This window comes from Mustela erminea, chromosome 12 (genome assembly GCF_009829155.1).
Source record: "Mustela erminea isolate mMusErm1 chromosome 12, mMusErm1.Pri, whole genome shotgun sequence".
NCBI lineage: Eukaryota > Metazoa > Chordata > Mammalia > Carnivora > Mustelidae > Mustela > Mustela erminea.
In genome coordinates this window covers 1,113,035-1,140,710 of record NC_045625.1, presented here as the reverse complement: position 1 = coordinate 1,140,710, position 27,676 = coordinate 1,113,035, and the positions used below count along the sequence as shown (strand labels likewise).

The 27,676-nt window shown below is 63.8% G+C and overlaps 2 protein-coding genes across 11 annotated transcripts in view; one reads left to right on the top strand and one right to left on the bottom strand.

Moving 5' to 3' along the window:
* The window catches only part of ADAMTS13 (ADAM metallopeptidase with thrombospondin type 1 motif 13), a 28,353-nt gene extending 4,752 nt beyond the window's left edge, over positions 1-23,601 (bottom strand). For 2 of the 8 annotated variants that reach the window (XM_032307812.1, XM_032307813.1), the window contains exons 1-28: positions 23,287-23,601; positions 22,823-22,981; positions 21,184-21,295; positions 20,802-20,868; positions 19,525-19,805; positions 18,512-18,671; positions 17,319-17,458; positions 15,856-15,939; positions 15,563-15,687; positions 15,307-15,453; positions 14,021-14,161; positions 13,321-13,483; positions 12,449-12,553; positions 11,560-11,711; positions 11,381-11,444; positions 9,951-10,077; positions 9,450-9,598; positions 9,003-9,123; positions 8,323-8,403; positions 6,915-7,096; positions 5,086-5,221; positions 4,876-5,005; positions 4,369-4,551; positions 3,326-3,500; positions 2,699-2,819; positions 1,815-1,944; positions 1,498-1,677; positions 672-854 (exon numbers count right to left, since the gene is read on the bottom strand). In XM_032307812.1, coding sequence (XP_032163703.1) covers positions 672-854; positions 1,498-1,677; positions 1,815-1,944; positions 2,699-2,819; positions 3,326-3,500; positions 4,369-4,551; positions 4,876-5,005; positions 5,086-5,221; positions 6,915-7,096; positions 8,323-8,403; positions 9,003-9,123; positions 9,450-9,598; positions 9,951-10,077; positions 11,381-11,444; positions 11,560-11,711; positions 12,449-12,553; positions 13,321-13,483; positions 14,021-14,161; positions 15,307-15,453; positions 15,563-15,687; positions 15,856-15,939; positions 17,319-17,458; positions 18,512-18,671; positions 19,525-19,805; positions 20,802-20,868; positions 21,184-21,279 — 3,623 coding nt within the window. In that variant the 5' untranslated portion in view covers positions 21,280-21,295; positions 22,823-22,981; positions 23,287-23,601. The other 6 variants (XM_032307811.1, XM_032307808.1, XM_032307809.1 and 3 more) reach the window with 6 other exon arrangements.
* A 324-nt stretch (positions 23,602-23,925) lies between these two features.
* REXO4 (REX4 homolog, 3'-5' exonuclease) overlaps positions 23,926-27,676 on the top strand; it is an 8,940-nt gene continuing 5,189 nt past the window's right edge. Inside the window, exons 1-3 of one of the 3 annotated variants that reach the window (XM_032307853.1) lie at positions 23,926-24,348; positions 26,217-26,361; positions 27,611-27,634. In XM_032307853.1, coding sequence (XP_032163744.1) covers positions 24,130-24,348; positions 26,217-26,361; positions 27,611-27,634 — 388 coding nt within the window. In that variant the 5' untranslated portion in view covers positions 23,926-24,129. Of the gene's footprint in view, positions 24,349-26,041; positions 26,398-27,610; positions 27,635-27,676 lie in introns of all 3 variants that reach the window. The other 2 variants (XR_004277481.1, XM_032307852.1) reach the window with 2 other exon arrangements.

The window sequence follows — 27,676 nt, the reverse complement described above, 5'->3', positions numbered from 1 at the left end:
ATACCACCTCGCAACCATGCCTTCGGCGGGCCTGGCGCTGTTCTAGACACTAGGGAGATGGACTGAAGCCGACCGAGACCCCTAACCGCCCTTCAGAGCACACGTGCTTCTCCTCCTGGGCACCACTGACCTCGGGGGCCCGCGGTCCTGTCGTGGGGGCATCTGGGCTGTGTGGGATGTTCAACCGCGCACCTGGCCTCCACCCGCTCACCGGAGGCCACTAGCATCCCCTTTCCCTAGCCGTGACATTGAAAATGTCTCCAGATACTGCCACATGTCCTGTGGGAGGCAGAGTCGCCCCTGGTGGAGAAATGGGCCCCCCGCAGGCTCCGACCCCACCTCGGGACCTCGCTGGCTTCAGCTGTTAGGTCCTGTGCCCCAGCTGGGACCACCCTCGACTGGTGGTGGGACCACCCTCGGGCTCCGCACCCTCCCTCCTCCCGGAGACCCCTCCAGCGCCCCCCACAACCGAGTCCTGACGAGAACCTGCAGCCCCGTCTGCGTTTCATTGGAATGTCGCCTCTGACCCCTAGGGCGGCCCGCCAGGGACTCCTGCTCCCCGAGGACCACCTCCAGGGCTGGAGCCAGCCCACGAGCCCCGCGGTGACTGGACTGGGGTCTGCACACTCTGGAACATCAAGCTCCTTCCTCGACACCCTGGGGCTGCTGACCTGGCCGGGCAGGGCTCTGGGCTGCAGGCCTCCCGCTGCTCCGGGCGCGGCAGCCCCTGGCACTGGGTATCCGGCAGGACCTCCTCGTCCTCATGCTCCCCGTGGGCCCGCGCACAGTACAGCAGCCTCTGCGCAAACCCTCCTCCGCAGCTCACGCTACACGCCGCCAGCTTATACCTCCACCTGAAACACACCGGAGTTGGGAGGAACCCAGGAGCGGGGCCGCCCCTCCTTTCCGCAGACTGGGAAGCGCCTGGAGACGTCCTTTCTCTGAGGGGCACCCTTGCGTCTCCACCAAGAGGCGGGGCACAGTGGACAGAGAACATTCCGAAAGGCCCACTTCCCAGACAGAACGCTGAGGACAAACGTGTTCAGAGGGCAGTCGGGGGAGAGACAGAGCACCCCAGGGGGACTGTGAAGCCCGCTGTGTCTCTGATAGGAATGCCGGCCCCCCACGGGCCGGCTGGCCCTCCCGATCTTCTTTGCCGCTGTGTTTGCCACACCACAGCACCGCCAACGGCAAACTGTGTCTCCCGGTCCGTCTGCTCTTCCATCTCCCCACCGCCCCAGGCTTCTGCTCCAGGAGGGCCGGAGCTCCCTGCTCACTGCCCTGTCCCTACCGTCAGAACGGCCCCCGGGCGTGGCGGGCGGCGCCTGGGGAAGAGCAAGGGTGACGAGCCATCCGCCACGTGTGCTCACAGCGTCCCACGTGCCTGAAGCCCGCCACAGCCTTCCAGGACACCAGTGCGGTGTCCTGCAGGGGAGGGCACCGAGCAGCTTACAGGGAGGGGCTGAGGACCACCCGTCTCCTCGGGAAGGCGCCCACCTGGCAGGGCAGGGCTTCGGACTGCAGTCCTGCACAGGGCTGGGCCTGGGCACCCGCGAGCACTCGGAGGGAGGCAGGGGGACAGGGTGGCCTTGGTCCAGCCTCACGCACCGAATAGCCAGTGGCACCCAGCCCCGTCCGCAGGTCACTGGGCACGGTGCCAAGGCTCGGGTCTCCCACCTACAGCAGGAAGGCCAGTGCTCTGTCGCTCTGTCCGAAGTGACACCCGGGGTGACACGCCTCCCTCCCTCAGGGACCCGGGCTGCTGCCTCCCCCCAACCCCCAACCCCCACCGCATAGTCTCCGCCCCAACTCACCAAGCTGGGCAAGGGGCAGCCCGACAGGCTTCCTGCCGACTCCCAGGCTTGCTTCCCAGGTCACAGAGCTCCTCCTGGACAGGGGTCCCCAGGACAGAGTCCATGCACACGAAACGCAGCTCCCTCAGGCCTGTGGGGAGGAAGCAGAGACCCCAAGCCCCAAGAGGAGGGTTTGACAAGAGCTACGGGTGTCCTGCTCTCTGGAGAGCTCCAGAAGATCCAACTCTTGTCTCTGCCACTTGCCAGCTGGGTGACCTTGGACAAGTGACTTAATCTCTCTGAGCCTCAGATTTTTCATCTGATGGTGCCTCACTTACAGGGACATTATACGGACTTTGAAGTGGGGTACAAAGGGCCTGGCCCGTGGCAGGCCCCCCAGCGGCAGCTCTGCTTCTGTCACTCGGTGAGAACTGCTATGATCATCCCGTATTGTGTTTATGACTACGATGGTATCAGGGTCCGGTTCAGTGAATCTCTGCTTTAAGACTAGCCTCAAAAGAATCCCTGCCTTGATTCTGAACACGGACAGGTTTCCCTGGGCAAGCGCGGAGGCCTGTAGCTCAAGAACACACCGTATCTTAAAACCTTGCTCCTCTGACTCGGCGGCCAGGAAGCTCAGAGCTGTCTGGGGCCCTTTGCTCGCTGACTTTCTAGACCTTAAGAAGTACATGTGGGTGCCAACACCGCCGAGTTTTATGGTCTCTCCTGCCCTTCACCCAAGCGATGAAGACCTGCCCCAATCCCTTGTATATGACGTCACATTCTGACCTAGTCTGGATTCTCTGACCTAGTCTGGATTTGAACTTGAGCCAGTTCAAATGCATTTTAGAACTAGGCAAAAGGTAGGCAGGGAGGAGTTAGTGAAGGAGCCTTGGGGGCCTCACCTCGGCCGCAGGAGGCAGAGCACGGCCCCGCCAGGGGAGTCCACATGTGTGCGGCGTGAGCCCCCACCCCAGCACCGCCCGGTGGGGATGTGGCCTCCTCCTCCAGAGGCCGGGGGTCTGGCTGTGGGGGACAAGCAACAGGCTGCTGGGTCTTGGTCTGGGTCTCCCCCTCTGGATCCCTGAGCACCTGGTCCCCCACCCCACCCACCCCAATCTCTTCAGGAGAGGGGGCGTGGTCAGCAGAGCCCCAAAGGCGGCCCCTCCCACTGCTCCTTTCCACGAACACTTGCTTCCGGCTGCCTGAGGATGCCCCCACCCCACTCACTTTGGCCTCTGTACCAGCACAGCAGGGCAGGGCTGAGGCTGGGGCTCGGAGCCAGAGCAGCTCCATCATAATGGGATGCTTGGGTCTGGGGCCCAAGCCCAGCTTGCCAGCTGGAGGGGGACGAGGCCCAGAGCTTTCTCCCTAGGCTCATACTTTGGGCGAGGCGGGTCCCGTACACAGCCACGTTGCAGAAGGACAGTCCTTGCGCTCTGGCCAGGAGGCCAAGGGTACTCAGTGCTCCCTGTTCTCCTGTCCGATAAGCCCCCAATAGCCCAGGGTACCATTGTGCCCAGGATACTCACATCGCTTGGTTCTGGAGAACATGCTGTGGCCACACAGGGTTCCTGGGTAGGCAGCTTCTCGTCTGTGGGGCAGGGCCCCGCGGTGGCCAGGCCCTCTGCCCTGAGCACACATGTCCTATTCCACAAAGCCGGGTCTGCTCCACAGGCTGGCGAGCACGCGTCTGAGCCCTCCTGCCTGAGGACAGGACAGACAGCACACCCTGCCTCTCTTCGGGCTGTAGGGCTCCTGGGGCGGAGAAAGGCAGTGAACCCGCACCCCAGCACCCCAGCACTCAAGGAGGAGCCCCACAAGAAGCAAAACCCTGAGGCCTCTCCCCAGAGTGCTGGACAAGTGGCTGCGGGCCCTCCACTTGGTAGCCCGGGGGCGGGGACTCCGGCCTGGACCCGGGGCCTTCCAGAGAGGAAGGTGGGCCTCCGACCCGAGAGAACCATCACTCCTCACACACTAGCAGGTGCCGAGAAACGGAATCGGGCCACCCAGGTGAGGGATGGCAACCGTGTTCCGAGTCCAAGCCAGCCCTGACAGGGGGCAGCTGCCAGCTGAGCCGAGGCAGGAGCGGCCTCCGTGGGAAAGGGTGGGGATTCCCAGGTCTGCCGCGCACGGGACAGGGGCAAGGGAGCCCGAGCCACGCCTGCGCCACCAGTGACCGAGGCCAGGCTCCTCCCCACTGGACCAGTAACAGAACTGGGGCCCAGAGAGGAAAGGGACTTGCCCTGGTGCCCCAGCCAGTTAGCAGCAACTCAGAAGAAGCCACTGTCAGCTCAGACCCTAAAGGGAAAGGAGGCGCCATGGGGGCAGCAACAGTGACAGCAAAGGGACACTATGGCTTTCCGCGTGAGCAAAGACCTGGGGGCTCAGAGAGGGAAATGGCCAGCCCGGTGTCTCCTGGACAGTAATTCTGAAGCTGGTCCCTCTGGGACGGTGGGGCCCGGCCAGAGTCCTAGGGGTGAGGGGACACTCTGCAAGGGTAGGGCTGGGTGTAGGACAAGCCCTGAGCCCTGACTGGAGTTGGGCAGTCGCCTCCCTGCCTCCCTGCGCTCACCTCACCGGGCAAGCCTGGAGGTTGCAGTCTTCCACCACTGCTGGCTCTGGGGCCAGCACTCTGCACCGGGCAGGGGGCAGCGGCCTCAGGAGGGTCCCCTGGGCCTCCACGCAACGCACCGCCCTCTCCCGCAGGCCTCCCCCGCAGGAGACGCTGCACGCACCGAAGTCTCCGGCTGCCCAGCTGAGGACGAGAGGGACAGAGTGTCGGGGCCATCCCTGTCCCCTCGAGGACTGGCTCGGGAGAGGCAGGAAGAGAAAGGCAGATTTGTCCAGAGGACTGGCTTCCCTGCTCTGCACTGGACCCTATGTCCCTGCAGGTTCCTGGACATGGCCCAGGGACAGCCCACTCAGCCCCTTGGCCCCCTGGGTGTCCCCGGGGGGGAGACCTGGGCAGCGCCTGGGGGGCTCGGTCGATTGAGCCTCTGACTCTCGATCTCAGCTCAGGACGTGGGCCCCGTAGCCAGCGAGAGCCCAGCAGGCATGGCAGAGCGCAGGCAGCACTCACTATGGGGGGCAGGGCCTGGGGGCGCAGGACTCTGACCAGGCTGCCGGCTGCTGGCTCCCTTCGCACCGGGCGGCCTCCGCCCACTCGTTCCTGGCCTGGTCCAGACAGCCGTAGGTCACCCAGCGCAGCCCTGCGAGGGAAGAGCGGGGCTGGGCCACCTCCCTGCAGGGAGCGAACTGTGCTTCAGGTGGGCCCCGGCCCAGGCCTCACCTGCCCCACAGCTCACCGAGCAGGACCCCCGCATGGCGGCCCACGCCCAGGCCTGTGGCCGCTTAGGCTGGAAGTAGGTGAAGGTGATGTCTGGGCGTGCGAGGTCACCATACTCCTCCCCGTAGCGCCTGTAAACCTGCCGGAGACAGACGGAGAGCTGGGCGCCTTGTCCGCGGGGCTCCCCAAGGGAGCTCGGCCGGTCCTGGGGCTCTGTGTCCAAGGCCAGCCCCAGAGTGGGGCCAGGCAGAGCCCCGGAGGCCCCAAGTTTCCAGCCCCTGTCCGCACAAGTCCTCATCCGGCCACACGGCACCATCCTCCGTGAGCATGGGGATTCTCGGGCCCACCCAGCAGGTCCTGACGCAGTGGCTCCGAGCAGCCCCGGAATCTGTGTTTTGCACACACACGGCAAAGCGTGCAGACACAGCTGCGAGGCCCTGGGAACAATGCTGCTGGGGGTCGGGAGGTGTGTGGCCTGGGCTGCATGGGGTGTCACCAAAGGAGTGCACTAGTCCACGGGGGGCTCCCTGTAGCCTGGGTGGACTCTGGGGCGGCCCCTGCTGTCTCTCCTGCTGTGGGGCAGAGGCTGGCGCTGCTAGACCAAAGTCAAGGGCCACCAACCTCAGACCTCTCCTCAGGGCTATTTCAACACATGCTAACGTCCACCTATTTCACCAAGCGCCTTTCTCTGCAAAGCACACGTGGGGACACGAGCAGAGGAGCTCACGCAGGGAGCTCTGTCGCCGAGAGCCAGGAAGAGCCAGCGTCCACCCAGAGCCTCCTTGGGACCAGCGACCGCCGCCGACACTGCCTGGCACGCGCATCCCCTGACCCTCGGAGGCAGGCGGCAGCCTCGTGCCCATTCCATGGGAGAAGATTGAGGTCTAGGGGCGGCGGCAGAGACAGGATGAGAACCTGGCAAGCTCTGTGGAGGACCGCGAGGCTTGGGAGAAATTTTGGCTACTGGGTCGGCCCTCCTGGCACCCACCCCTTTGCCCCAGGACTTCTGCAGCAGGGGAGGGGCCCTCACTTTCCATTAGGAGGGGGCATCCCGAGCCGCTGGCCCTTTCAGGATCCAAGCCAGCAAGCGTGTGGGCTGCAGCCGCCACCGCTCGTGGCACACAGGTGTAGGGCGCTGGACACGCCGCACGCTTAATGCCCCTTATCTTTAAGAGGTAGACCTTCACACTGACTTCATAATGTATGTATTCTTAGCCCCATTTTGCGGATGGGGAAACTGAGGTTCAGAAGAGTCAATTCCCTTGCCGAGTTCTTGCCGAGGCAGGATTCAAACTCTAGTCCACCTGCGTCCCCGGGCCCCAGCCCTTGACCTCGGGGTCTCCCTGTTTCCAGCAGCTGGGCTGCCCCTGCTCCAGGAGGGACACCCTCCACAGTGGGTCTCCAATCTGGGCATCCCACTGTCTCTTTCCCACAGCCTCCTTCGGCCAGGCCTGACACAGGCCCGATCGCCCCTGCGCTTTACCCAGAACCCCCTCAGCAGCTCTGGCCCCAACACCCCAGTATCCGGGGGGAAACCCCAAGCCCTGGAGACCTGTGCAGCCTCCAGGCTCCTCGCACGTGGGGTCCCTCCCCTCATCCCTCCTCACGACACACCCTGCGCACACATCGCCCTCTCCCTGCTGGGCCCGCAGCGTCAGCTCATCTCAGACCCCCGCACCACAGCCCTCCCCCGGGCGGGGGGGAGCCACGACCCCTGCACGCCCCCGTTCAGAACTGCAGGGACTCCCGTGCGCCCCCATGGGACTGCTGAGCCAAGGGGCAGGTGACAGCAGGAGCAGGCCCCGCCGGCTCCCCCAGGCCCTCCGGATCACCTGGATCTCCACGTCGTCCTGGCTGGGTCCCCGGATGTGGATCTCCTCCAGGAGAGGCAGCCGGTCCTCGGTGAGGGCCACTCGGTACCCCACACGGCTGTCCTCCAGGAGGGAGGGGTAGGTGGTGCTGGGAGAGATGCTGGAAGTCCCCGCCACGACGTAGCGCCCTCGGATCCGCACGGCTGTGGGGGAGCGAGGCTGTGGGCGGGGGTCCGCCTCCCCCACACCTGTGGCAGCTGGGGCGCCGGCCCTCTCACGGAAGAGGTCCTGACTTAACGAATGGGATGGTGGCAACATGGGGACGAATCCCAGGGCCACAGCTCTCCTCCCGGGGCCCCAGCCCTCCCCAGGGAGCCCGTCTGCCCGGTGCCCTGGCCGGCCAGGCAGTCTCGGCGGCAGGCAGGGGACACCTTCCCAGATGCCCACAGGCATCTGACCACACATCGGTGGCCCGGCACCTCTGTCCAGAACCTGGTGAGCACCGTGGACCTGCCCTCTCTCCAAGTCTGCCTACACGGAGCTCTGCAGGCAGGTTTCGGGGGCTCAAGGCCCCCAGGACCGGATATCCCCCCACTCCAGATGTCAAGGGCGGGTATGGACGCCCTCCGGAAATCAAGACACACTGTGGCATTAAGTGGGAAAGGAGGCGGCCTTGCCCAGAGACAGGTGTGGCCTTTGCCCTGGGCTTCCAGGAAGGGACTTAAGTCACACAGACAGGAGTGTCTTTGCTTAAGGTGGGGACCGGCCAGGCCAGAAAAACCAAATATGCGAAGCCGGACAGCAGCTTCGGTTGGTCTCCTCTGGGAACCTAGAGACCGAGGCCATCACGTGAGTCATCAGTCGCTCGGCCGTGCGTCGTGTTCACATCACGACGTCCTCATCAAACTGGACGCTGAGCCCGGGGCAGCTTGGGCTTGGCGACAGCCCGTGCCCACTGCCACACTCCGGTGCGGGACACGGAGCCCTCCCAGAGTCCGCCCGACAGGCATCTCCGCTCTGGTTTCTTTCACCATCTCCTCGCCCTCGAACAAGCCAGATCCACACATAGAAACGCTTTCGGTGTTCTGGGGGTCCTCCTGGGGACTTATCCGACCTGGCGGTGCTGAGGGAACCCCCGAAACTGCAGGTGGCATCAGAAGTGTGAGGGCGTCTGGGGGCGCCTGGGCGGCTCCGTCAGGGAAGCGCCTGCCTTCAGCTCAGGTCGTGACCGCGGGGTCCCGGGATCGAGTCCCGGCTCGGCTCCCTGCTCAGCGGGAAGCCTGCTTCTCCCTCTGCCTCTGCCTGCCACTCACGTTCTCTCTCTCTAGTAAGTAAATAGAATCTTAGGAAGGAAAAGTCGGGAGGGCATCTGGGGGACGGTGTTTTCTCAGCTTTGGTTTGTCAGGGGCACGCCCTCGGGCCAGCTCACCCAGGTGCGTGAAGAGAGGCCTCCGGTTGGTGACGTGTACGCTGGTCAGGTTGCGGGTCACGGTCAGGAACGTGACATACTCTAGAAGGAAGCAGCGGGGGTGGGGGGGTCTCAGGTCACAGACGTTGTACTGAAAGGGGGACTTCAGATATCCCGGGTGGGCAGGGGGAGGCACCTTGAGGCCAAAAGCTAACAATGGGGTTGCCTCAGGCAGTAGAGGGTCCCCTGTCACCGGGGGCCAATCCAAGCCAGGCCGGACGGTCACCTTCCAGGGGGCTGCCCGGCCCAGGCGGAGGGACCGAATCCCAGGTTCCAGGCTCAGCATGTGGCCCACCACAGGGAGGGGGACTCCAAGCGCCTACTCTGCGAACGACTTGACCTCTTTCAGAAACTGAGCCGAGTCGCAGGCTTCCCAAGTATAACATCCCCTCGGACAGGATTCCTCGGGGAGGAGAGGCGAGGCCAGGCCACTCCTCGCTGTCCCCTATCTGGGTCTTAGCACGGCCACCCGGAAGTGCCACTGCCCGTGGCGGCCTCAGCCAACGGTCAGCTGCTCGGGGAGGCTGGTGAAGAGGCGGAGGCAGGCGGAGGGTCCTGGGCTCGCTGCCGGGGCTCCGAGCGGCAGGTGATCCTTAGAGGTGGGGAGGAGCGCGGCCATCCATCCCGAGGGGAGCCCCTACCTCTGGCCCTTCCGCCCGTGAAAGAGCCGTTCCGCTGCTGGCACGTGCTGTTGTCCCCTCCGCACACCTGACACACGTCTCGCACCTGCGGGGAGTCCATCGCGCCGTCACAGCCGAATGTCTGTGGAAAGAGCGGTGGCGGTGACACGCGGGTGGGTGACACTGGAGGCTCTGACGGGCGGCCCTCGCAGCTTCCGAGGGCGACGCGGGAAGCAGGTGTAACGGACTCGCCGCGGTCACAACAGGGCTCCGAACCTCCGGCTGGCTCCAAGGTCACCCCAGCACCCTGGGAGCAGCCGTGCAGACTCCGCCGCAGCTTCATGGTGGCCAGCGCCCGCAGATGCCCCCTCACCCCACCCCCGGAGCCCTTGAGCCTCTGACTTCCCATGGGACTGGCCCCAAGGCCACCGTGGCTGGGAGGGCGCCCGGCTGCCCGCACACGCCTACCCTGCAGCTGCCCGCCACGCACAGACTCAGGGTCCCGTCCTCCTGCCGACCACTTGGCACACACCGGGTCCCATCCAGGAAACGGTCCCCACGCCTCACCATGAAGGTCTCGCCGATGGCCCGGCACATGTGTCTGCACAGAGCGTCCCCTGGGGAGGCAGAGGGACAGGACCCCGGTGTAGAGAAGGCAACTCCACAGACCGCAGAGCACCCCCGGCCCACCCCCGCTTCCTCCTGTGAGTTGGGGGCAAGGGTCCTGTCTCGGGGAGGAGCAGCGTCGCGGAGTTCGGAGCCGAGGAGCGTCCTTGGCACAGCCCCAGTGTCATCGCACTGAATCCGCTCCCCGCACAGGGCGCCCTGCTCTTATCTCCGTGTTACAGATGGGAAAGCTGAGCCCCAGGCCTGTTAGCAAGGGGTGGTGCCTGGACGTGATGCGACCGACGCAGAGCCGGAGCCAGTGCCTGGCCCTCCACGGCGTCGGGGTGACGGGGCCAGCCGCACCTTGACTGTACTGCTCAGCGGGGCCCCAGCGGTAGAAGGAGGCGTTGCCTGGGGACAGATACAGCGGTTTCCCGTCCGTCTGGGAGCACTGCTCGGCCATGAACTCCAGCTGGGTCTTCTCACAGGCCTGGCCGGGAGGAGGCAGAGGACAGGCACAGGAGGGGCCCCGGGATGGGGGCTTGGGGCAGGGCACCTAGGATAGCGGCCTTTGCCACTGGGGACCACAAGGCACCATGCAGTGACCGGGTCACTATGTGGGCTGGAGCCCAGCTCCTGGCTGCGCCTCGGTTCCCTGCTCTGTACGCTGAGGGAGACAAGCCTTTCTCTGCTGATGCAAGAATCCGGGAGAATTTGCCAGGACAAAGGACAGGACACAGACGTACAGAGCGCTGCTCGCTGGCTCCCTTCCCCCGAGCCTGTGCTCCCGGGGAAGACTGCGCCCTCCCAGGCTGGGGAGGCCCCGAGTCTGCCTGCAGAAGGCGGGAGGGAAGGTCTCACCGGGTGCGGATCTTAATGCAAGGTCCAAGGAACCACCCAGTCTGATGGCCATGATCAAAACCACGGACAGCGAGGATGGAGAGAAGGGGAGGACGTGGGGAGACCAGAACCCTCGGCCCTGCGGCGGGGAAGCAGAGTAGCTTCCCTGCTGGGCCGGCCGGCGGGGGCTCCTCAAAGAAAGAACTGGACGGACGTAGAAATGCTTTATGACCCAGGGACCTCTCTCTTAGGAGTCTGCCCAAAAGAAATAAAAACTGGCACCAAAGTCCATGGACAGACATGTTCCCAGGAACACGATTCACGACAGCCAAGAGGGGAAAACGGGCCGGATGCCTACGGCCGGATGAACAGGTGATACGAGGCCCGTCTGCACGAGGGGAGGTTGTTCAGCCACAAAAAGGAGTGCACTGCTCACACCTGCCGCACGTGATGACCCTGAGGACGTGATGCTGAGGGAGAGCAGCCAGTCACGAAAGCTCGCCCACCGTGGGACTCCACTTCTATGAAACGCCCCAGCGCAGGCAAATCCACGGAAACAGAAAGCGACCGGTGTTGCCAGTGGCTGGAGGTTGGGGAAGGGGAGTGACTGCTTCATGGGTCTGGGGTTCTCCTTTAGGGTGCTAGAGATGGACCAACGCTACTGGGCTCCACACTTCAAAACGGGTGATTTGATATGATGTGGATTTCACCTGTGCTTGGACTGAAAGGGACGCTTTTAGGCAGGGGGTGCCCCCAGCGAGGGCGGTGGCATGTAGGGACAGAGGTGCAACACCTGCAGGACCCACTGGGGTCCCAGCAGAGACACAGCAGCACCCCACTCTCCAAAGCGCCCTGGCGTGAGCCACAAATCACAGCCGCCCCAATCCTTCGGCTCCCTGGGGCCGGCACCACTGACCTGAGCCTCTCGTCCTGCCCGGGGGAAGCAGGCCTACCTGGGTGTTGCACGTCTCAGCCTGGAGGTCAGCGCCCACACACGCACGCCCTCCAAAGGCAGGCCTGAAAATGTCCACAAGACACAAGAAGTGACAGGTGACCCCCTGCCCCCCCCACCAGGGACCGTGCAGCAGGCCCCCTCCCTGACCTGAAGGACAGGGCCCCCTCCCTGTGGTACCTGGGGTTGTTGCAGCGCCTCCTCCGGGTGACCACACCTCCTCCGCAGGAGCGAGAGCAAGGGCTGGGGGGACCCCAGCTAGACCAGTGCCCGTGCACCACCCCCACGGGGCTCAGCGCCGCCAGGGAGCGGCAGTGACCCTTGGAGCACCACTGCAAGAGAAGGACACGCCGTCCCGCATCCAGGGCGCCCACAGCCATGCTCACCCCTAGCCACAGGGCACCCCCCAGGACACCCACACCCACGCAGCTGTGTGCACACAGGGACCCCCGCGCCCCCATCCTGCTCAGGAAACAATGCTAACCCCAGGCTAGAGGAAAGAAGAGTCTGGCCACGCCGGGCAGAGAGGAAGGGCAGAGGCCCTGCGGTCTGCAGGGGAGAGGAAGACGCTGCCTGGTACAGCCAGCGAGAGCGAGCCTGGGTCAGGGAGCTGAGCCGCGCTATCACGGCCACTCAGAGCCTTTGTCTCCTCTGTGGGACGGGGGGACAACACCAGACCCAGGCAGGGGGGAAAAGACACGCAGCACTGGTGCGGGGAGGGCGGGGCTCGGGATCCCCCGCGGGCCCCTGGCAGGCACTTTGTCAGTCTTCAGTGGTCCTGCAAACCTAGAAAACCCGTCCCACCTTCCAGGCCCTGCGGAGAGGCTGGGCAGGTCACGGGGACACGGGAAGCATCTTGAGGCCCAGCTCTCCCCACCAGGTGGCCAAGAGCAGCACCAGGGCCCTCTGCCTCAGCTAACCGATCCTCCTGTCCCCCACCCCAGGAAATCAGGCAGCCAGGCTTCGGGGCCCCGCGTGCATGCGGGCAAGGGCACACATGCATGGGCGTGCGCGCACAAACACACACACACACACACACACTCCAACATCCCTTCGCTCCTGCTCTGACCTTCTGCATGCCGCACTCTGTCCCATCCAGGAGAGGAACGAGGAGGCGGCTACAGCTGCTTTGGTCCAGGGGGTCCGTGTGGCAGGACAGAGCCTGGCACATGTCCTACGAGGGTAGACAAGTGCCCGGTGCGGCGTCACCACAGCCCGTCGGCTCCGCCTCCAGTCTTAATTGTACCCCCACACCACAGGACCCACCGACACATAAGCTGTTCCGTGGGCGCGGGTGGTGAGGGAGAGAGGGCACAGCACACCTCTCCACGGGACAGGGATGCCGACCAGGGCCCATTTTAGGGGCCCACAAATACGATTTCATTTCTTTCAAAATCAAAAGAAAAAGATGATCTTTGAGATCCAAGATGTTCTAATATGTAATATTAATAGAACTGTATTTACAGTACTCACGTAATACTTAAAACACTGATAATGAGTCTCAACATTTCACGTCGAGAAAGGGACCATGAAGGCAAAGGTGCTTGGGGCCCATGAAAGTCCTGTCAGCCCAGGGGGACGTCTGCACTGGGGGCACCTGTCCCCTTCATCCCCTCATGTCCCTCCCCTGCCAGCTTACACGGCTGCTAAAGGCTTTGGTTTGGAGGCCACTTCCTCCAGGAAGCCCTCCAGGTTCCCATTGGGTTGGAAGCCTTTAGTTCCTGCCTATTGAAGTTCCCTGGGCACAGAGTCAGGAGCCTGCTAGGGTCTGCTCTACGTAATTTGTGGAATGAATGTGTCAAAATGGGGAGCAAACATGGGGACTCTTCTTTAAAAAATTAAGAATTTTAACAAGTAACCCAGCCTGGCCCAGCAGGTGCTCGCAGTGGGGCATGAGCCCGGGTGGCATGGTGGACCGGGGGGGGGGGGGGCATGACTCACGAGGTGCTCCCTGGTGAAGGTGCAGGCCACGGCCTTAGCACCAAAGGCCACGCGGCACTGCTCGTCTGCGCCGTAGAGGAGGCCTGGCTGCGCCGGGGGAGGGCGCCCCGCGGTCCCCGCCTGCGGCCCCGGCAGATCCAACAGGCAGTGCGCCCGTCCTGCGCTGTGACGAGACCTGGGCTCAGGCTGCGGGTGGACACGGGTGGGGGCGGGAAGGGGAGAGGGCACGAGCGGGGAGTGAACCCGCGCGAGCAGCCGGGCTGGGAGGCGGCTCAAATCCAGAGCTGAGGGGCCCGATGCAGGGGTGAGGAGGGGGATGCGGCCTACGGGGGTTGCACGGATGGAGGGTGGAGGCAACGGCGGGGGGCCTGGGGGGGGCTGGGCGTGGATGGGGCAGAACTGAGGGGTGGACGCAGGAGCGGGCGGGGCGGAGGGCGCGGGCACCAGGAGGTGTGGACAGAGGGAGGGGCACAGGCTGGAGGGGCGGGGGAAGGGTGGGTACATGGGGGGAGGGGAGGGTGGAGGAGAGGGCCGGGCAGGTGATGGGGTCCACGCCAGGGAGGCACAGGACCGGAGGGGACTAAACGGGCTGGGCAGGGCTGGGGCAGAGGGAGGGGTGGGTCTGGGGGACCAGTGGGGGTGCGCCCCGCGTGGAGATGGGGGCGTGGGGAGGACAGGGCGGGGTGAGCAACGCAGCTACCTGAGCAGCTGCAGCACTTGCTGGCGGCTGCAGGCAGACCAGGACAGATCGCCAGGGGCGGGCGCGGCGTCCCCGGATGCCATCACGTGGCCACTGGGCCCGCAGCCGCTGCCCGGTGCACCGTCGTGCTCCACGCCCAAGCTGTGCGCGGAGGCAACCGCTGAGGGTCCCCTCGCCTACCCACCCGCCCCGCCCACCCCCGCAGTCCAGGCCTGGCGGACCCTCCAGCCGCGGGGTTTCAGACCCCCAGCGGCCTCCTGACCCCGCCGCCAGAGAGCCCGGCCTCAGTTTCCCAGCCGAGAGAGCACCGATTATTAGCCAGAGCCTCCTGCCTCTCTCTGCTAATAAACATCGAAAGGCTTTAAAAATGTCGAGGGAAGCCACGCGGTGGGGTTAAAGGTCAGAGAGGAGGGGGCGCTGTGGAGGCGGGGTGGGTGGGTGGGGGTCAAGGGTCAAGTGCAGGGGCTGGAACCGGGGTGAAGGTGGAACTGCTGGGGGCTGATGTAGGGGCAAGGAGCCCAGGCTCACGGGGCACCTGAGCCGCCCACAGAGGCAGGGGTGCGGGGGGCCGCACAGAGCTCAGACGGGCCGGAAGGCCTGGGCCGGTGGGTGCCCAGGGAAAGGGGCACAGACCCAGGTTTTTACTTCAGGAGTCTCCGCGCTGCACGTGGGCGCGACTTTCATAATGAAAAGACTTAAAGATCTCGGAGAAAACTCGCCACTTTGGGTAAGTGACGCTAGACCGGAGCACAGATATGCCTACAGAACGCAGAGCGCCCGTAACAGGAAGAATCTGGAAACAGCCTAAAATCCAACAGCGTGGGATTAAATAATGTGCACCAAAAAAATTATAAAAACTCTGGGGAAGATGTCCGGGATGTATTGCTCCATTAAGAAAATAGTAACGAGACAATATACAATATAATCCCAATTTTGCGAATAAAAAATGATGCGTGTGGGTAAGAAATGACTAAAACAAAACGTGAACAGACGTCCTCTCTGGGTGGTAGGATTTTGACCGTCTGCTTTCTCTTTACCTGAATTTCCTAAAAAACTTATTTTCTAATTGTTAAGTTCATCTTGCTTGTTTTTTGGGGAGAAAAGGGTTTTTTAGTCACCTGGAAGTCAAGCAGTATCAGATTTCCCAGCCCTTGTCCCTCCCCCACGTCCCGAGTCCACTGGGGCCAAGGCTATCGGTTCCTTCCAACAGACTCTGCCAGCCCCGACGTGACCTCCTGGGAGCCCAGGTCAGCTCCTAGGCCTCAGCTTGGGGACAGGGTGCCTACCTGTGTGCGATCTCATGGGCGATGGTGACCCCCAGGTCAAAGCCAGTATCCTCAGTGATGAGGCAGCTCCAGGAGGATGAGCAAGCACCCCCCAGCTGGGTGACCCCTCGGACCTGCCGGTTACCATCCGGTAACTCCAGGTCAAACCTTGGGAAGAGAGGACAGACATCCGCATGGTGCGGACACGCCCGCCGGACCGCCTTTGCAGAGGGGGCAGCTCCGGGCGGGCGGGGGTGCGCCCGGGGAGCCCGGCTACCTGGTGATGTAGAGGACCAGGTCGGCGTGGCCCGGATCTGCGTCGTCCTCGGGGTTGACGGTCCTGCTCCACTCACAGACACTCAGCAGTGACGCCGTGACGTTGCCCGTGATGCTTGGAGCATCCTGGGGACCCAGTAAGAGAGGCTGCGTTTACGGAAGCGGCGCCCAGCGGGGGCCGCCGGCATCTCAGTCCTCACCGCAGCCCTGGTACGAGGCGGAGACCCACGGGAAGAGGTAAAGGGAACAGAAATGGGTTTTCTGCTGACTCTGGGCTCCCAGCTCGGCGCCTACCTCGGCCTGGGTCAGGATGACCATCTTCACTAGATGTACTCGGAACTGAGCCCCCAGAGATGGGTCCCTCAGCAGCTCTGACCCCTGTGGGGGGCAGGAGAGAGGGGAGACTCGTGTGGGCTGGCGTGGCCCGACCGGCGCGCTGGAGTCCGGAGAAGACGTTCCATCGGCACAGGGGGCAGACGCCAGGTGCCGGGCGGGAAGCCGGCCGCGGGGACGGGCAGATGCGCTCCTGTCCTCCCCTTGCTCGGGCTCCCCCCCCACACACACCCCTGAAACAACGGGACACAGACCATTGTCATTAGTCTAGAACATTCCGTTCCAACCCTGCCTCTCTCTCACCAGATTCGTCCTTTCTCTTTTCCGTCCGTCCCCCCGAAACTGTTCTCGGCTTGTCTAACCTGCACGTCTCCATGAGGCGGCACGAGGCCCCCCCCACAAGCCCTTTCCTGGGTGCCCCGCAGAGAAGCCCCCCCCACGCCCCAGCCAGCCTCCTCGCCACGTGCGTCAAGATGTCGATCGCGGCTGACTTGTCGCGTGGCTGTTGGACCAGCTCGTCCTCTGAATGACACACGGCCCCGTGAGAGCGCGGTGCGGCCACGGGCCTCGGCTGGCCTGGGCCGGAATCCGAGCACCACCGTTCCCTTCCCACACTGCTCAGATGCTGCTAAGGGAGCCCAGAAGCCCAGGTTCCGTATCTGTCGAGTGGAGGGAAAGCCTGTGGCCGTCAGCCGGGGGGGCTTTGCCTTTTGCCCAAACGGGTGGCCGTCCCCGAGGCAGGGCACATTCGTAGGGGCAGCCCACCCCCCAGGGCCGGCACTCTCCCTGACGCTGCCGAAGCTTCCGTGGCAGCCTAGAGCAGTCACTGTGTGTGTGTGCACGCGTGTGCGTGCGCATGTGTGTGTCCCACGCGTGCCCTCCGGCTGCGGGCACGGGTCTCACGTTCCTTTCCTGACTCGGTCTCTCCGACACCACTCAGTGGAGTCGTACCCTCCACCCACCTTCACCCCTAAAGCCAAGTGAAGGGGAGGCCAGCCGCAGTGGGGTGCCCACAGGAAGAGGGCCGGCACTGCTGGCCGAGGTTCCCACGGAGCAAATGGGCTTCAGGACAGAGGCCAGATTTGAGAGTCCCCTGGAAAGAAGGGACCCAAGTAGCAAGAGGCTGTGGGGTGTACTAGTGACCCAAGAGGAGGTCCTGGGCCCTCACCCACCTCCACTCCAGGTGAGGGAGGGAAGGAGGAAGCAGAGTGCAGGCCACCTGCCCCCCCGCAAAGTCCTGGGCCGCAAGCACGACCCAGCCTGAGGGTTACACCAAGTTCAGCCTGAGTTCAAGCCCCCAGGCAAGCCAGCTCCATCACATTCCACCCAAGTTCCTGGCGTGGGGCGCCGTGTCCAGAGGCTCCTGAGTCCCACGCGTTGGGGCCGGCGCCATCCAAGGAGCCCGCTGCACAAGGAACACTCACCATGTTGAGGTTAGTGAGCACGTAGCGCTCGGTGTCCTCCTGGTGAGCCTGATAGACGTCGGGGCCCACGGCCACCAGCAGCTCCAAGTGCAGGACACTCCCCGCAGCCCGTCTCCGGATGCGAGGGGAAGGAAGACGGCCTGTTGAGGGAGGAAGCAGGGCTGACAGAGAAGGTTCTAGAAGGAAGATGACTTGTGGCTTTGGAGCCCCACGCCCAGGTCCTTCCTAGGCTCGGAGACACCGTGTGAGCCCGGTCCCTACTACTTCCTGCTACAGAGCTCAGGGAGACAGGGGTCCTCAGCTCTCACGTGGGGGACGTGGGGAGCAGGTAATCCCTGCCTCCCAGCTGGGTGGACACCCGGGGAGCGGTTCTGGGCTGGGCCCACTCTCAGCCCCTACCTCCGGGAGCGGGTCTCCTGACTCCTCAGGAGACTTGAGGGTCCCAAGCTGCCGCAGGTCACCTTCTGCGGCAACTGTTAGAACTAGTGGTGGCTAGCCCGAGAGGCTGCTGGGTCTTGGATCCCACCCCGAGGGCCAGATCCCGTAGTGACCAGGCATCCCGAAGCATCTGAAAGGGCCTGGTGGCAGTGCAGCGCCCAAGGAGGGAGCTACTGCGTGGCCTTTTGGTCCTTTATGTCTCTCCAAAGCCCCGGGCACTGGCTCTGCATCCCTGATGCCCCTCTGGGCACCTGCTGGAGAGCAGAACAGGCTCATTCCAAGATGACAAGGCTTGCCCAGGACAGCGCCCTGCCTGCACCCGGAGGCAGCCCGAGGGCTGGACAAGCAGGCCTGGGAGGCAGCAGGGCCATCTCCAACTGGGATCATGCCCAGAGCCACCGTGTCAGCCCCGAGTGGCCACTCTCTGTCTTTGGGCCCCGTGTTCCCGTCCGCGCTAGCAACCAATACCAGCGAGTGACGTCCTGCCAACAGTGCGTGTCTGTGAGTGTGCTGTGTGAGCTAGGAAGGGCTGTTTGTAGGCTGAATGTCTACCTGTTCACCAAGTAGACAGTTGGGGGCACGGCTGATGGCCGGCCACGTGCTCCCCTGCCCTCCCTGCGCCCCAACATCCTGATGAAGATGGTTCAGTCACGGCTGCGGCATTTTGCATGGCTCCCTGGGCATCGGGGAGAGCTGGCCCTCCCCCCAGAGCTGTCCCCGAGGGCATCCCCACCCTCCTCTCCCAGGGGCTGTACCTTGGATGACTTCTGGGGCCTCGGGGACTGTGGGGACCTTGGGGACAGGCCTGTGGATCAGGTGCGGCTGGGCACGAACCCAGGGAGGCACCAGCTCCTGGTGCTGCCTCCTCACTGGCTGGATGTAGAACCTGTCTGCACCCACCAGGATGTCACCCTCCTAGAGAAGAGAGAACAGCATGGCACCGAGCCCAGTGACCCCACTGCGTGACAGGGCCTCTCTGGGACGTCACAGCACCAGGCACAGACCTGTCTTGAGCTCTGTCCAGGGCTCCTCTCCAAGTCCAGTGCCCCCAAGCCCATCCTTGTGGGACAGCTGGGGAGGACCCGTGCCCTTTTGGGCTGTGCCCACTTCTACACCTGCAGCCAACACCCACCCCCACCCACACTCCAGTCCTCCCTCAGGTCGTGGCCTTGGCCTTTGGAGAGACACTGGCGGGGTCCCACATGTACAGAAACAGGGAGTGTCTCCAGGGACTAGCTAGGCCCGTGCTAACAGACAGCACAGCAGTCACCAGGAGTCCCAGGCTGACCAGGAATGGTTTGTGTCCCGGTCCCCGCCGGGCCGCGCAACGCAGCAACCAGGGAGGGGCACGTGATGACGTAAGCGGCCGCGGCCCGACGGATGCGCGGTGACAGATTTACACGGCCACCGGACACCAGTCCTCATCACTTCTCAGCTAAAGACCCTGAGATCCAATCGAGTGACTGGTCCAAGTCTCCTGGAACAGAGCCGGAAGCAGAACTCAAAGGGTTGACCGCCAAGCCCCGGTTCTGTCCGTTCCGTGGTCCCCCAGGTTCACGCCTCGCTCTGCCACCGGCTAGCCCAGGGGCCTTGGGGAACTCAGCCCGCTTTTCCGAGCCTCCATGGAACACGCCCTCGGAGGCCTGGCGTGAGGCAAAGATCCAACGCCGTGTCCTCCGGCACACCTGGCTGGGCACCGTGGGGTCCCCCTGACCCAGCACACCCTCAGTGCGGCCTCTCCCCGAGGCGAAGCCGGGCTCCCACTCACCAAGCCGCCCGAGCAGTAAGTGACTCTGGCCCGGGCGCCCGGGGGCAGCAGGGGGCGGCCTCCCGTGAAGCAGAGGTGGGTGGGCCGCCTCAGTAGCCGGAGGGAGGCGTTCAGCACCCGCTCGCTGGTGAAGGACCCGGACAGGAGGCTCCGCTCCGGCGGGAAGGAGACGGCGATGCGCCGGCCCCAGGCGTGCAGGGAGCAGCGCGGGGTCGTGCAGGGAGGCCCCCGGGGCCCGTCTTCACAGACGCAGCTGAGAGGGGCCACATGGAACGGAGGCACTGCAGGGGACAGGAGGCTGCCTTGCTCAGCCCTGCTCGGCCCTCCTCTTCCTGCCCTGCAGAGGGGGCCCTATCCGTTCCCTTTGGCACGTGGAGATGCCTGCTGGCCTGGAACCCCGGTGGAGGGGGTGCCTGGGTTCAAATTCATCTCCTTCTGGCTGGGAGGAGGGCAGAGTGCAAGTCGCCTCTCCCATCTGGGCCTTGCCCCGGGGCAGACCAGCGCTCACTCAGCACACTAGCCTCGACCCATGAGGAGTTTCATGGGCGCCATGAGCAGGGCAGAGCAGGTCCAAGTCCAGCCTCTAGGAAAAGCAGGTGCCCGAGACCAGCCTTGCCAGCCTTCTCCACCCACCTGCCTCCCCCCTAAGGAGCCCCCGGAGGAGTTAAGGACCCCGGCCCTAGGAGGGGAAGAGCTCCAAGGACCTGGGGTCCCGATTCACAAGTTTCCCCCCCAGGTGGCCCCAAGCAGGGCTCCGTGTGCAGCTGACCCAGGCCACAGACAATTTGGGCACAAGAGAGACATCCCTCATTTTCTTTCCACCCTGACTAGCCCACCCTGCCTTTGGTCCCCAACAGCCTTTAGATCAATGGCCCAACTCGGAAAGGGGCCTGGCACCGCACAGAGGTCCACAGACTGGGCCCAGAGCGACAGGAAGGCTCTGGTTGGGCCTGAGCCACGGCCTATCTTGTTTCTCACAGAAAGGATAAATATTTCCATCCATGACCAGAAACCACAAGAGCTCCTGTGGCTTCCCTAGCCCAAGGGAGGCCCCGGGGCAAAAGGGGCCAGCTAATCAGTAACTGTTTCCTTGAGATACTGAGCAGAAGCCTGGGGTCACAACCCCAGCTTGGTCCAGAACACCCCGACCGGCTTTCATGGACTTGGCAGAAGTCCGGAGTTGATTAACAGGAATGATGGCAGATTCTTGGGCTTCCTCCCCCCAACAGAGCCCTGACCCTGAGAACCCCCTGCCGAGAAGACCCCACGACAAGTACCTTTTAAAGTAGCTTCAGGGCCGAAATAAGAAGTCACTTCCTCCGGCTCCAAAGCCTGAAGAAATTGCTGCAGGACAGAAAGGACGAGGGAGGGGAAGGAGAGGGGGTGGCAGAGGGGCGAGGCAAGGGGCAGGGGGCAATCGGGGTGGGGTTGGGGGAGGAGGACACAGATGGAGAAGCCCATTCCTTCCTCAGTGAGCACACTCCATCCCCAAAACCCCACGCTCAGATCTGCCCCTTGTCCAGGGGCAAACCCCAAGGCTGAGGGAAGACCCCAGGCAGTTCCCTCTCTCCCCAGGGCACCCTCCTTCGGCACCCAGAGGAGCTCAGATTCCCGGCCCCAGGGCTCCCCAAACACCTCGACGCCTGCAGACTCACCCACCTGCTGGAAATCGGAGAGTCCCCAGCAGCCCAGGAGAAAGAGGGCAGAAGTGAGAATTGCCCCCAAGCCTCTCTGCCAAGGGTGAGGCTCCCTCATCCTCGGGAAAACCAGCCTGCAGCCCAGGGAGAGAGCCTTGTGACTGGACATCTGGACGGTGTGGAATGTGGTAGACCCCGGTGGGCGGGAAGATGAGGCTGTGTTTACTCTTGGGAGCTTCCTCTCGGGGCAGGGGCCATGGGAGTGGGCAGCCCGCAGACTCTTGCACGAGGTGAGTCCTGGGCCCAGGGCAGCGGATCCTACACCCTGGGATGGGGCTGGGCCAAGCAGCAAAGTCACAGGAAGGAGCACTGGACCGGGGATCATGGGAATGTGGATTCAGGCGTGATTCTCGAACCGAGGCTGGGTTACTGTCCCCTGACTGAAGGCAGGCTGCGCCTTCCAGCTCCGACCGACACCCCGTGACCTGTCCTGCTCTCCACTCCCCCTCCCCTGTGTCTAGCTAAAATCATCAGGAGGCGATTGCTACACAAGCTCATTTACCTGGAATGGAAGAATTGCTATCCAGGCCACCGAGATTTGGGCCACGACCCACATAAGGCCCCACTAGGGAGCAAAACTCAGAAGGATTCACAGCTAAGGTAGGCCGCTTGGGTGTGTTGCTTACAGACAATTTGTGATCGGTGTCGGCAGCAAAAAGGGAAGCCTTATGACATAATCTGCACTGAGGCTGTCATTGCCGGTCTCTCACTGTGGGGGGGCTTGAAGGGTTCAGGGTTGGTCCCTGGAATATTTGCACTTTGGCCCAGTTCAGGAGGTCACGTGTCCACCGGTGAGGACAGGCATATGGCCGGTCTCCTTAATGGAGTCCTGGCTCCATTTTGAAATCCCTTGACATATAAGTGATCCTGTTTCATTCCGCCCTTCCTCACCCAGTGCAGATCCCGGGCCCCCCACTACCCTCACGTCTCAAAGACACTTTCTGCCTCAGTTGCTCCCCCTCACTACTCACTATCCTGTGTCTGGCCCCGGTGGACAGTCACAGAACCAGGCCACGTGGCACCATGCTGCCCTCAGCATCACAGACCACCTGGCAGCCCACTCTACTTTCTGGAAGGTTCTCGGTCATACTCTCCAAAGCACTATTTCCGGCTCCCTCACACCTCCAGGACACCACCCCCCGACTCAGCTGACAGCTAGCGGGGGACTGTGCAGGGTCCCTGCCCTGGTGTCCTCTGTTATCCGGAGGCTGCTAGGATTCCATCCCGGGCTGGTTCGCTTTCCTTTCCCAGGCCAGATCTGTGGGATTGCCTTAGGCACTCCCCACCCGTCCCGCATTTCCCCTTTTACCTCTCCCCGGTACGTCACCCCAGTTCTCGCTGCGGGCGCCTGACTGTCTCTGTGACTGCTCCCTGGAGACCCAGAAGGACACACTGCCCCCTGATCCAAGCTCATCACCGCAGGCCTGGGCATCGGTCATGGCTCCCACCTGGCCTCCCCGCCCTCTCGTGTCCGTGCGCCCTCCCCGTCCCATTTCTCACACAGTGGCAGTGATCCTTTAAGAATTCAAGTCAGACTGCGTCACCCCCCAGCTTTAAAGCAATCGATGGCTTCCCCTGCCCTAAGAGTAAAATATCCAAACCCTTTCCGGCAGCCTCCGAGACTCTGGAATCACAGGTGAGACGTGCCCTGCTGCTCCTGTCTCCCCTTGGCGCACAGAGCCTGAGCCGCGCCGGCTGGCGTCAAGGGCTTTGGGGTCTTCCCTCTGAGCCCTGGTTCCCCGTCAGGTTTCACATGTCACCTGCTCAAAGAGGCCATCCCTTGTGACCCGATCTAAGCGGCCCCGCCCCCCCATAGAGTGGCCACGTTCAGAGGATAAAAATCGGGACTTTTCGTTAAATTTCCATTTTCGATAAACAACGAATACTTCTTGTTTTAGTCTAAGTATGCCCCGGATACTGCAACTAACGCGTCGGGCACGTGGAGGCAGAAGTTCTTACTTACCTGCCATTCCCACGTCCCCGGGCATCCTGCTGGGGTCTGGTAACCGCACCCCTCCCCACGCCCCGGGTCAACCTCCTCCCGCCGCCCGGCAGTTGCGGGTACCCGAATTCCCGGGCTGGTGTGCGAGCCGTCTCCCTGGAGCCCCCCGCCCCGCGCGCTGACCCACGCGGAGACTTTCGGGCCGCCGAGGCACCGCGGGGCCAGGCAGAGGGCGGCTGGTGCTTTCTTCTCCCCGCCGCTGCGCAAAATAATTCTCAGCGTTGTTACAATGTTTCCTCGTTGCCGTCGGCTGTGGCTCAAGAGCCTCGGCGGCCGCGCTGCGCTGGGGTCGACCTTCCGTCCCCGCTCGGGAAACTGAGGAGGGAGGGGCGGAGCCCGGGCCGCCCGGCTGGGGGCGTGGCCCTGCCCCGCCCGCTCCGCCCCCCGGCTCCGCCCACGCCCGCCCCAGGCCCGGCCGCCCAGCGTCCCCTGGCGGCCGCCTGCGCCCCCGCGCTCGGCCGGCCCAGCCGCGGTGCCACAGCGACTGCGGCCCCCCAGTTCCCTTCCGGCGTCCTCGTTTCTTATCCCCTCCCTCGCTCTCGGAGGATCCTAGGCCTCCCCGAACCCCACACTCAGTCGTGGAGACCGACGCCGCTCGCTGGGCCGGTGACCCTTCTCCCAGGCGGGCGGAGAGCCTCGTCTTGCCCCGGGCTGTGCGGAACCAGGGGCGGAGGCCCCGTTTCCAGCGGGTCGGGAAGAGAAGAGCACTTCCGGGGGCGGGGGCGCACGTGCGGCGGCGCGCGCGGGGTCGCTTCCGGGGTGCGGGAGGCGGGTGGCCCCGGAGTCGGGGTTTGGGGGCCGGCCTGGGCCTGCGCTCGCTGGGCAGAGCTCGGCTCCGGGCCCGGGCTGCGGGGTCCGGTCGCGGTCTAGCGTCGGGCCCCGGGGGCCGCGGACGGCGGCGGCGGCATGGCCAAGGCGCTGACCCGCAGGCGCGCCCCGGGCGACCCCCTGGCCGAGCCGGGGCCTGGACACAAGCCCCCTCGGAGGAGGAGCAGGAAGAGGAGCCTCCGGAGGAGCAAAGGGCGGGAAGCGGGCAGGACGCCGGGAGGCGGCCCCGGGGACGTCGTGGCGCGGCCTCCGAAGGCGCCGGAGGACTTTTCCCGAAACTGGCGGGCGCTGCGGGAGGTCAGGGCGGCGGGGCCGCGCGGGACGGGCAGGCGGGTGCGGGGCCGACCGGCCGCGCGACGTGGACCGCGAGCCCCGGGGCCTGCACGGCGGCTGCCCCCGGCGCGCGGCCTCGAAGCGCGGACCGGCCTCCTCCTCTCCGTGCGTGTCCGCGTCCCCCGCCCGCCCGCGGCGTCCCCGCCAGCGTCCCCGGCGGACGGACGAGGGGGCGCCCGGAAAGGGCAGGGGCGTGACCGGGAGTGCGGCCCGCGCGGCGGCACCGGCCCCGCTCCGCAGTCCCGCTCCGGACGCCGACGCTCCTTCCTGCCCCGGGGTCCGCCGTGGTTCTCGGGGGCCCCTCGGAGGTCGCTGCTGGGCCCTGGCTGGTTCCAGGGGAGGAAACGGGCCGTCAGAACCGGCCCCGGCGGGGGCGTGGCGGGCGCCGGGCAGAGTCCCGTGCGGGGGCCGGTTCTCTGGACTCCGCTCCCGAGCCTCGGGGTGAGCCGGACGGACCGCAGGAGCGGCGGCCGCGTCCCGGGATGCTGTGTGCGGGGGCAGCGCCGACGCGGTTCCGCGGGGAAGCCCCGGGTTCTGTAGGGTTTCTCGAGTCGTGACGCCCCCTCCTTCTCGCAAGACGAAGTGCGTGCGCAGGTGCTCGTTACGGGGCGAGCCTCGTGTTTTCTCTGTCCTACGCGGAACCAAATCCGTCCGTCCTTTTTTTTTCCGCATTTAAACCATGTGTATTTTTTCTTTTTTCTTTCCTTTTCTTTTTTTAAACTGGCTTGTAACGTATTATTATCCCCAGGGGTACAGATCTGAATCCACAGTCCGACACACTTCACAGCACTCACCATAGCACAACCCCTCCCTGGTGTCCGTCCCCAGCCACCCGGTCCCTCCCCAAATCTTAAACCTTGTGGGAACTGGTTAAGTGGAAACTCGGTTCCTCGTGTCTTGTCTCATGGCCACATAACCAGGGTCTTCACTGTGGCTGAGAACAGCCAGGCTGGGAACGGAGCACCGGGGGAGGGTTGGGCTGCTGGAACGCTGGAGAGCCGGTCACTCGAGTGTCCTCTACAGTGACAGACACTGTCCTCCACTGTGGCTCCAGGGCCTCATCAGTGGGAGAAGTAGCTCTTTTTTTTTTAAGATTTTATTTATTTATTTGTCAGAGAGAGAGAGAGAGCGAGCACAGGCAGACAGAATGGCAGGCAGAGGCAGAGGGAGAAGCAGGCTCCCAGCCCAGCAAGGAGCCCGATCTGGGACTCGATCCCAGGATCATGACCTGAGCCACAGGCAGCGGCCCAACCAACTGAGCCACCCAGGCGTCCGGAGAAGTAGCTCTTGATGAACCATGAATAGGAAAATGGGTCGCGCATAGTGCCCTCGGGCTCCAGGTCAGGAAGTCCCTGCTCAGTGGTTCAGGAGGTGCTTAGATGAAAAACTCGCTTTGAAGTTTTGTAGGAACGAGGAAGGAGGTATCCATTCCTCGTTTTAATCAGACACGTGGAGAAGCCATTTCACCACAACCGGCTTCAGATCGGCGTGAGGAAGGGCTCCTCCTAGACCGTGTGAAAATGAGTGTGCGGGATGCGGGTAGCAGAGCTACGTCGCTGTGACTGAGGTGCACGTACACGTGTGTACACGTGTTTTCCATCTTGTGCGTGACTTCCCAATTAAGACGTGTTGTGTGTTTTCTTTTGGGTTCTGTTAGCTCCTGAAACGAAAAACCCAGGCCCCGGAAAAGCCTCTTATCTCTCAGACGGAATCCAAAAAGCAGCCCAGGATTGTCGCACAGAAGAGAAAAGCAGTCCCCGATGCGGCACGGAGACGTGAGATGGGGTTGGAGACCGCAGACGCCGAGGCCGTCGCCGCCTCTGGCCCCTCAGGATCTCCGAGGAACAGGAAGATGCCGGCACCTCCCACACAGGCCAGCGGAGCAGAGCACAGCAAGACAGGAGCCGGCAAAAGGACAGACGGCAGCATTTCTCCAGGAGGAGGAGACCTCAAGCATAAGAAGCGGAAAGCTAAGGAGCTGACTTTGGCCTTGCCTCCGGCCCTGCCCACGGAGTGAGTACAGGTGGCCCACCCAGTCCCCTCTGCCTCCCTGTGTGGCCAGCGACCCCCTGGGCTCATCTCCGAGAACAGAGCCCCAGCACCTGCGGCCCGTCTCCTCCAGGAGGCCTAGGCTGGTGCCCTCCCCGCCAGCACACGCCCTCCAGCACCTTACCCCACGCTGCTCCCTGGCTTATTCCTCGTGTCCTTGGAGGCAGAATGAGGGCAGGGTGTGTTCGGTAACTGTTCTATCTCCAGGGCCTAGGGCAGAGCTTGGCCCTCATCAACAGGCCTCCATTAAAGATCTGTGGGGTGAACACACGCCAGAGCCGGAAGGACCCAAGCCTGAGGGCAGTTCCCGCATCTGGCGAGTCGGGCGCGCAGGGGCGAGCTCCTGACCCCCCCGCCTCGGTGTGGTCATCTGGGGTGTTGGGCGGGGACCGGGAGGTTGTGAGATGCAGGGCGCTAGGTCAGCACCTGGTGGTTCCTGAGCGGACCCAGGGGAGGCCACTCACGCGGGGACGACCAGGAGTCCGTGGCTGCCTCTCAGTGGCTCAGCTGGAGGTGGCCCGTCTGTGAGGCAGGCTGGTGGTGAGTCGCCTGGGTCGCTGAACGGTCCAGGAAAGACGGGTTGGCCTGCCTGCCGTGTGTCCCTGTGCCAGGGGCGCCCTCTGGAAACGGAGCAGGTGTGACAGGGCCCTCCCGCCTGAGGCTGATGTCAGGCAGAAGGCACGGCCAGAATGAGACACTTGTAGGGATTCTGCGCGCGTGGTCACGGCAGACCCCAGGACGGAGCAGCTCATGCAGCTGATGGCCAGAGGAGTGCGTCCGCTCAGTGGGGTCAGGAAGAGATCTCTAAGGACATGACATTGAGCGGAGCCCAAAGGACAGAATTCACCAGGCAGGGATGCGCCATGTGCGGGAGCGTCTGCGTTCAGGCCTTGATGTGAGGACACTAGAGGTCACTCCCGCTCGGTGCGGAGGGGGAGTCAGTGTTTCCATTTCATGGCCTGAATTGGTGGTTCAGTGACCGAATTCTCGCCATTTCATGGTCCTTGCGTTTGTGTTTTCTGAATGTCTGGCGATGAACCTGCTACTCTCTCAGTTGAGAAACAAGCATCGGTAGTCGTTAGACCGGCCTGTACGTTTACGAGGTAAACGTTCCTATGTTTCCGCCTTTGTCTGTGGTTCTGAGTTGGGGGTAAGGAGCCGGTCTCGTAGGAAACAGGAAGGCGGCAGCCTGCGCCGGTCAGTCCCCGGGAGCCGCGGACCGGCCCCCACTGCCCCGCCCCCG